Genomic DNA, 8871 nt, shown 5'->3' with positions numbered 1-8871 from the left:
ATTTTCATTTACCTAACCATTAAACTATTAGTTGACTATTAAATTACATATATTTGACAAAAACATCTCTTTTTAAATATAAATATTGTCCAAAAATTATTCAAATTACAAAAAAATTAAAGAAGAATTACATACAAGTCTCACTTAATACAATTAATTACTCTTAGGTTTATTGATAACTGAGCTCAGGAGAATGACAAATAGACTTGGGAGTTATTAATTGTGTTGAGTAGGACCTTAAAATAATTATCTCAAAAATTAAAGCATATGTTTTCTTACTTTTTTATTTATTTTAAGTTTAAATTTTTTGGTTATATAAATATATTTATTTAGTAATTTAAATATATAAATTGATCAAAATAATATTCGAAACACGTAGTTAAAAAAACTTAATGAAATAAAGATTTAATATAATAAATTATTCAATATAATTTATATTCATTTTCTTTTTTTTTAATTTAGACTCAAAATTTAAATTATTTATTTAAAAATTGACATAATTATTTAAAGATTTTAAAATTAGGTGAGTAGAAAATTATAAGATCATAATGATAAAATAATAATTTTAAAATTTTTTCAACATAATTACAAATAAAAAATTAAATATTTTAAAATATTTAACGGAATATTTCTAACCATGTTAACAATTAAATTAAAGTGTAAGTTTTAAAAATAGAGGCTAGGGCTCTATAATAATTAAAGAAAACTGAAGGGAAGATCACTATATTTTTCTCTAAATTTTAAGCATGTTTATTGAATAATTAAATTCAGATGTTTAAAATTATTGTTAATTATCATGGTCAGATTTATAAATACCATTCATTTTAAAACTTACAAATTCAGAATAAGCCTCGGTAGTGCTTTATTTGTCCCCTTTAATATGCCTCGGAGCATTGTATGGGGTGTGCTCTAATGAGTATATACAAACCCAAACTTGTTGAGATCATAACATTGGGGCACACTTTTTACGTGTCACAGAAAACATGGGGTACATATCGATTCCTTTTAATTATCTCTATTTATATTGTTTAAGGTCATTTCAGAAATCAGGGAAGGTAAAGTCATTTTTGAACATCCGAGTCCGAAAGTTAAATTTTACGAATACATGTGACAGTGTAGCTGATGATGACCGGCCTGGAACTAGTGGCTCAACCAATTTAACTGGCGGCGTGGAACCACGTTGATGAAGGGTCATGTGTGTGGGAGGATCGTAGTATTATTGTAAAACATGAAAAGTGGCTGTTCCACGTGCGACCTCGAACATGATCAGAGGCGGACGCATGGATTGGTTAGCCCTACCACAGGACGTGTAACACGTTTTTCTTCTCGGGGATCCATTATTTATACAGCCTCCTCGACCGGACGTACAGGGGGCGGGGCCAATACCAGCAGATCGACCATGCACCACAAGAGGAAAGCCGGAAGAAGAAAGTTCAAGGAGACGAGGCACCCCGTGTACAGGGGCGTCCGACGAAGAAACGGCAACAAATGGGTCTGTGAAGTGCGCCAGCCCAACAACAAGTCTCGCATCTGGTTAGGCACTTACCCCACTCCTGAGATGGCCGCCACCGCCCACGACTCTGCCGTCCTCTCTCTCAGAGGCTCCTCTGCCCTTCTCAACTTCCCCGATTCTGCTCCTCTTCTTCCTCTCGCCCCCTCTTCTTCTCCTTCTGACGTCAGAGCCGCCGCCGCCAAAGCTGCTGCTAAGAATATCATGAACAATGAAGAGGCAGGGACCATGTTCGTGGACGAGGAAGCGCTCTATAATATGCCTGCACTGTTGGACAGCATGGCCGAGGGTCTTCTTCTTACCCCGCCTTCCATGAGCAGAGCATTCATGGAGGACACCATTGCTCCTTATTCTCGTGACTTGGACCTCAATTTGTGGACACACTAGCCTTCACTCCTGCCCCGCCTATAATCCGCCATTGTTATGGCTTCCAACCAAATATGTGCGCTGTCTAGCTTTAAGCTCAGTTAATTAATTAGTTATTTAATTATATATAGCTATCACCCCAAAAGAAATAATTGATGCGTTGGTGCTGAAAGTACTTTATTTGGGCATGAATTGAAATAGTTCATTTCATTATAATTACCCTTGTACGTATTTAGTTTTTTCTCTGTCCCTCAATATAAGTTTCAACATTGGAACTTATATTCAAGGACGAAATGAAAATGTTGATCAGAACTTATATTTAAGGATGCGAGAGATAGATCTAGAAGTATCCTTAAATGATATGACGATCGAGTTTAATGATCTAGACATTCAATCCAAGGGCTGACTTCTCACTTGTGCATCGCCCAAGTAGGAATCAGGTATGAAAGTAGATAGTTCTGTAAGATTTTTCAGTTGAAAAACGGGAGAGAAAATTTTAGAACTCCTCTCTACATACGTTTTTGGATTTACATTCTTTTCGTTACGTTAAACCAAATAAGCACGGAATAAATAATATATAACTGAAAATTTTCCAAAAGATTGTACTTGTATCATAACATTTAAACCAAATTTAAAAGTGGAAAAGAAGATTAAACGAATTAAAAAAACAGTTACATATATATAGCCCAATAAAACTAGTGCTTGGCATACCTGCTCTTTGGTTTTGCTTTTCAGCATATGCCTCTATAAATAGTTGCATCTAAAACTAGTGGTGATTGGTTAATTGGAACTTGATTTAGAGATGCTCTACCATATCGGATATAGATATGGTGGTCGATTATGTTGCACTCTCTGCTTTCAACTTGAAATATGTATCTTGTAAAATATTATAATACAAGATTAATGAAATCAGTGTAAAATTACATGTATAAAGTATAAACACGCTTCTCATAAATTCTGCTTAATCAGAGGATTAGGACCCCCCCCCCTCTCTCTCTCTACAGTACACACGCACACACATGTCTACATATATTTAAAATTATCATTTCCCCGTTTGCCTCAAAACCCATGGTTTGTCTAATGCCACCTCGAGGCTCCTCATTCTTCTTCTTTCTTTGTTCTTTACTCTTCACTGTCTCTTTGTCTGCTGGAAGCAAATATTTCGTCATACAAATTTCTATTCATTCTCATCGTATAGCAGAGAGGATACCCCAAATCGAAATTGTAATTTTTTATGGTTTCCAAAAAGGAGGAGGTTTTATGTTAGCTTATATACCTTAAGAACTTGGGAATTGAACACTAACACATTTTGGGTAAGGGAACAGTTAATTAAGCCAGATTATACACTAATCAATTAATACTTGCACTAATCTGTAAGTATAATTATAAACACTATATTTGGCCTGGTGAGCCGCTGGTATCCGGCTAATTCACTCAAAACTTTATATTATAAAAATAAAAATCGAGTTCAATGTGTTTGAACTCAAAATAAATTTAGAGGCTCAGATTCAACTCAACTTAATTGAATTTAAAATAATTAAAAAAATATTTATGAAGCATTAGCTATTAAATTAAGACCATCCACACTCTACCCATGATAAGTAACCAAGATGGAGGAAATGGTTTTTAAACTCAAGAAAACTGATGATCATGAGATTTGAATATCAAGTTAGGATCATCTATAAATAAAGAAGCCCTCTCTCAACAAGAATTATCATCAGCATCAATAAACTATCAATCTCAGATTTCGCATTTGTTACTTTATTTTATTTTTTTTATCATGTAATTTTAATCTTATTTTTTTATTGTACAATTGACATAGGCCGCCACCTCTTTGTTTAATTAATATGTCTCTATTTTCTTGTATCTATATTAATTTTTTTATTTCACATTCTCACATTTAAATGAACCGTAGTAAAAGAAGTTTAGGTTCTTCACATTTAATTAGAAGTTATATTTTTTTTTAATTTTTTTGAAATCTGGTATCTCTGCCACGCCTCATAACACAATCCTTTTTATTTTTGCCAAACACAATGACGAGTGATCCATTTTTCCTGACATTTTTTTGGGGAAAAATATCCGTTGTAAGTTCGACGGCTTCGCAGATGTCTTATCTGTATAAAGTAACTTTTAATATATAGGTGCGGGTTGGAGTGGGTGTGTGATGCCGGAGAAAGACTTGTATTGAGATCGATTTGGCAACTAAGCGTTTCTGAGAAATTTTGCCGTGGTGTTTTTTTTTTTTTTTTTTCCTTTTGCCTGATGTTCATTTATATGCATTTGACTACTGTAAGAAAAACAAAGGTAAAACAATTTAAATGTTTTCGTCTGCTTTTATTAATCAATGAATAAGTGTAAATTTATCTGATCAACAGGATGATCCTATATATATTTTTCTTGCAACACGGTGTATGGAGTAATTTAATTTAATTTCTCTTCGGCGAGCGACATTATTTATTGTTAACCTGCAATGTGAATGTATTGATGTATTCATCACTTACTTATATATATAAAGTCCAAATGCTAAACCCTCACTACATAAGATATAGAGTCCAGGAGTTCAATTATTCTGTTTGTCTTCATCCTACAATTGTATGAATAACGAGAACCAAAGGAGCATAAGTCCTCCAAAATATCTAACGCAGCAACCACCTCAAATTTGTCTTGTTTCTTCCTCCCAAGACGTTAATTAATTGCGATGTAGATTTCCATAAAAGACCAGAAAATGTAAAAGTGCTCGTTCTTTGTCCATTTAGATTTATATCCATGACTAATTAATAATTAGACTAGTTTTTTTTGTCAAAAAATTAAGAGCGACTAGCTAGTGGCATCAATTTTATTTTTGAAGTTCAAAGCTTTCAAATTAATTATTAATAAACACGAACTTAAAAGGCCAAAAACGTTTAAAACTGACGGTTCAATTCTTTCATAATATATTGGGCTGGGCTTAGGCGTTGGGTTTTTCTTATAGGCTTGATGCTGAAGATAATGCAGTCACAAATATATCCAAATGTGATATATTTTTTTTCTCAAAAAAAAAAAAGAAAGAAAGGTGAATTTGGCGTCAAAGGCTCATAAAAGGCCTAGACATGCATGTTTGTAAATTAAAAAAAAAAACACTTGGAGAAGTATGTATTTATAGATTTCTACTAACAAAGTGTTAATATTCAGTGAGGTTTGATTAGATGACCTTAGAAGTCAAGCAATCATCAACCAAATCTATCTTTATTGTTTAAATATATATTCCTTCCCTTCCAATCTAATAGGTGGGAAGGGAGGAAATATAAATATTATTAACAGTAGCAAAGAGACAGCAAGTTAATTGGTTAATTGAGAGTTTGGTGCATGCAAGGAATAAAAATCCAGCGAGTGTAGTACATACACTGAATTAGTGATTTTCTATCGTATAGGGATTGTCAGCGGCTGGACATGTTATGACGCGTCTATTTCAATGAAGCCATGAAGGGTAGCCGCCCATTCACTGGATGCCTGACACCAATAATGTGAACGTGTCTGTTATGTTTCTCATTTCAGGGGAAAAGAAAACAGAAGGCGAGGAATAGGAGCCAATAAATTAAAAAGAAGCCGAAATACCCTGAACCCCTCCACCTTCACTCTGCAATGTTTATAATCACGCCTCAGCTCACAGATCTTGACATTTAACTTCCTGCTTGTTGAAATGACCGCTATTAGATTTAAAATTAGTAGATGATGGCTTTCTCAGGGACAATTCCGTAAATGTGGATGGCAAATACTTCAGATCATCGTTTAAGTCACTTGTGGTTGGTTATATTGCTGTTGGAGTATAAGATCTGATAATAAACAAAGTCAAAACTCTGATGTGCCGACCGACGCTAACAATACATCATTAGCTATAGAGACATCAGTGGGAGACTGACTTGTTTCACACGCACGCAGTTCTGAATTCTTCTCCCGCCAGTCTCTCCTGTGCCAACGTAACATCGATCCTTCCAGCGTCTTTTTTTTTTTTTTTTAATTTAAAAATATACACTTCTCAGGCTCTGGGTCTGACAGTTATGAATTTTCCTAGTTTTTTACATTCCATCCTCCCAATCGATTCCCTTAACGCAAAGCAGGGCAGGAGCCCAGCCCAGGTCTGCACACCAAAGCAAACAGACGCATCAGGGGAGTCGTCTCTGAGAGTATAAAGCAAACTTTTGAGCCGGTGCGCATATGTCAGAAGTTTTGTTGGTATTATAATATTGGAGGGAATCAAATAAAGCTGTGAGAGCAAGTGCCATGTTTGTGCCTTTAGTCCCGCCTTTCTTTTTCGGGTAGAATTCAGGAATTCCTCAACCAAAAACTTTCCTCCTGAATTTTTTTAATTCACACGTGAGAAATATTTAATAAGAACAAATTATTTTTTTACATATATCAATGATTTAACTATTACTTATTAATTTCAACAATGAATTAGTTAAGAATGACTTGTGTAAAACATTGAAGGTGATATAATCAAGAAAAATAGTTAAAACGCGCTACTCATTAAATTTCTCTCAAAATAATTTTCCCCCCAGAAAACTTGACTATATATTTTCTCTCTACTACTCATTCTCAGTGAAAAAGCTTGACTGTGTAATTAATGGTGAGTATTCGTGAAATAAATAAATTAATTCTCCGATTAAACTATACTTTATTTTGAACTAATTTATTAATCTAACAATCTCTCAGGCACCTTATACTGGAGACACGTGGGAGCGACTTGTACTGCTTTGCCCTTTCCACTTTATTTTTTAGCTGTTTACTTTTTCCTGCTGCATCCACTTCCTAATGAGATGAGAATAGCGTCCACAAAAAAATGCCACTCGCCCCTGACGGCTCTTGTGCCTCAATTATCAAGAGTTGGGGTATATGTCTCATCCCCTGTTCTGAACGGTTAGTTCAAACAATTATTCGGCAGATAAAAGGAGTCACCCCTCGCGCGAACGGAGCTTTAATGTAACGTGTCGGAGAGAGACGGACCCGTCCAAGCCTGTCTTGACATTATTTGATTAAACGCACCATCAAACGCGATTGAGACTCCCAGGACTGAGTAGCGATCGAGAAAAATAATTCCAACACTACTGTGCCAATCAATGCTGACTGAGATAGATTGCCTGGACTTGCTACTAAAAACATTTCCCGCGGGAAGACATATCGTTTCACTTCCCACCTCCTCATCCCATCGCGTATACCCTATCTGGTCTCCACCAGACAGTGACTCCGGCTGCGAGTTTTGCTTCCGTGATCACTTGCCCTAGAGGACTCGTTAATAATTGCAATGCGAATGGAAGCACTATTAGATCCGTAAGCAGGCAATAAATGTGAGGAAATCTAATTAATAAACTTTTCACTGACCACCTCCAATCGGACTGTATTCTCGTGATCACCATCTTCGGCTCATCAGCCGAAGTCAGACTTGGGACTAGGGTCCAAAATGCCCGTCAATCAGATACCTTGATGATAAATATACGAGTGCACGACATGTGATCCAATGTATTGAAAGGGGAATAATGAGCGCTGGTGGTGCACATGGGCGAGGTCATGGAGAAAAGTCCAGGCAGAAAAAAAAATGGGTCTGCCACATCATCATAATGTTTCTGAGAGGCCAACTCATAACTCAAACTTCTATGCGAATATAACACCAAATAATTAGGACCCCATCCTCTGTGCCCAGACAACGGCACGAGACAACACTTACGGTGGAATTCAGAGAAGAAGTTGCTCTCTCTGGTGGGTCTATGCCTCCAAGAAATTGTACCTTTTCAAAGATTCAGCCGTGGATGCTGTCTCCCAAAACAGCTTTTCTCACTTCATTACCGCCAAAAGGGCGGTGAGTAACAGTGCCCTCGCAAAGGTTGACGCTCGCGTTATAAATTGAACTGGTCGCCACGGGTTCTGGCTCATAATCAATCAAGTGCCCTGATCAGTTTCAGGCATGGGAGAGGGAGATTTCAAGCATTTAGTTGTTGTCAAGTTCAAGGAAGGGGTGGTCGTTGAAGACCTCATCAAAGGGATGGAGAAGATGGTGTCAGAGATTGACAATGTCAAGTCCTTTGAATGGTGAGAAGCATATGCCGTTTCGTTTCTCTCCATTCAGTATTTATTCACCAGGTACCGTGTGTGTGAATATTAACGGGTTATGCGTCTTTGGTGCCAAGCAGGGGACAGGACATTGAAAGCCTGGATGTGCTGAGACAAGGTTTCACGCATGCCTTCCTCATGACATTCGCCAAGAAAGAAGAGTTCGCTGCGTTTCAGGGTCACCCGAATCATGTGGAGTTCTCAACAACGTTTTCAGCTGCCATTGAGAAGATCGTGGTGCTGGATTTCCCAGCTACTCTTGTGAAAGCACCGGCTTAAGATTTTCAACATCCTCTGTTTCGACCCATTCATCATAAAGATTTCACCTTTACAGCTATGTATGCATCCGCGCGTCCATTTGTCTGTGTGATCTCTTGTTTTGTGATGGGTCCGTCCATCCGTACAAGTTCTCTTGTCACGGACTTATAGCTAGTACGCATGGCTTATGAACTATAAACTGTTCACCCCTTCTCTTTAATGGATATTTTGTAGCAGTTGGTATTTGACAGTATTAATTCCCTATCGGCTACAACTTCTTTTCAGGCGTATCAGTGCATATCCTAATTTCTAGCCTGGGCCGGTAGGTCCCTCAGAAGTTAACGAACGCGCGAGAGAGGGAGGGGGGGGGGGGGCAGAGTAGATGGGAATTTGCCAATTTGGAACTCGAGAAAGTGATTACTCACTCACTCTGATGTCATCAGGCCCCGGCCCGCTTAAACTATAGCCCAACTGTTTTTGTAGTGCAATGAGGGTAGGGACTCGGGAATCCTTTCATCAGCAAAGAGGATCAAAGTATTTTGTGTTTGCTACCGGCCATAATGAAAGATGCATGGTTGAGAAAATATATAGCCTCTAATATTGATAAAGTCTGTTATTTATCACCAAAAGTAAATCATGCCTTTTTGCCCAAT

At 37.0% G+C, this 8871-nt stretch overlaps 2 protein-coding genes across 2 annotated transcripts; both read left to right on the top strand.

The window, feature by feature from the left end:
• Positions 1-1313: 1313 nt before the first annotated feature.
• LOC129298675 (dehydration-responsive element-binding protein 1F-like) lies at positions 1314-2089 on the top strand. The gene has a single exon (XM_054937094.1). It carries the CDS (start codon positions 1400-1402, stop codon positions 1895-1897), a length of 498 nt encoding a protein of 165 aa, XP_054793069.1. The 5' UTR covers positions 1314-1399; the 3' UTR covers positions 1898-2089.
• Positions 2090-7755: 5666 nt separating this feature from the next.
• On the top strand, positions 7756-8492 carry LOC129298674 (stress-response A/B barrel domain-containing protein At5g22580-like). Its single transcript, XM_054937093.1, has 2 exons — positions 7756-7939; positions 8041-8492. The coding sequence occupies exons 1-2, from the start codon at positions 7815-7817 to the stop codon at positions 8237-8239; spliced, it is 324 nt and encodes a 107-aa protein (XP_054793068.1). The 5' UTR covers positions 7756-7814; the 3' UTR covers positions 8240-8492.
• Positions 8493-8871: the final 379 nt, after the last annotated feature.

Source organism: Prosopis cineraria, unplaced genomic scaffold (assembly GCF_029017545.1).
Source record: "Prosopis cineraria cultivar Desert tree isolate PC_DT_omini unplaced genomic scaffold, ASM2901754v1 PC882, whole genome shotgun sequence".
Classification (NCBI taxonomy): domain Eukaryota; kingdom Viridiplantae; phylum Streptophyta; class Magnoliopsida; order Fabales; family Fabaceae; genus Prosopis; species Prosopis cineraria.
The sequence above is the reverse complement of the archived record's forward strand: the minus strand, read 5'-3'. Positions and strand labels throughout refer to the sequence as shown.

Excerpts from the sequence above, each read along its gene's own strand:
- LOC129298675 (XM_054937094.1), top strand. The coding sequence starts at position 1,400 with ATGCACCACAAGAGGAAAGCCGGAAGAAGAAAGTTCAAGGAGACGAGG.
- LOC129298674 (XM_054937093.1), top strand. The coding sequence starts at position 7,815 with ATGGGAGAGGGAGATTTCAAGCATTTAGTTGTTGTCAAGTTCAAGGAA. Across the intron at positions 7,940-8,040 it reads AATGTCAAGTCCTTTGAATG|GGGACAGGACATTGAAAGCC; the intron begins GTGAGAAGCATA and ends GGTGCCAAGCAG.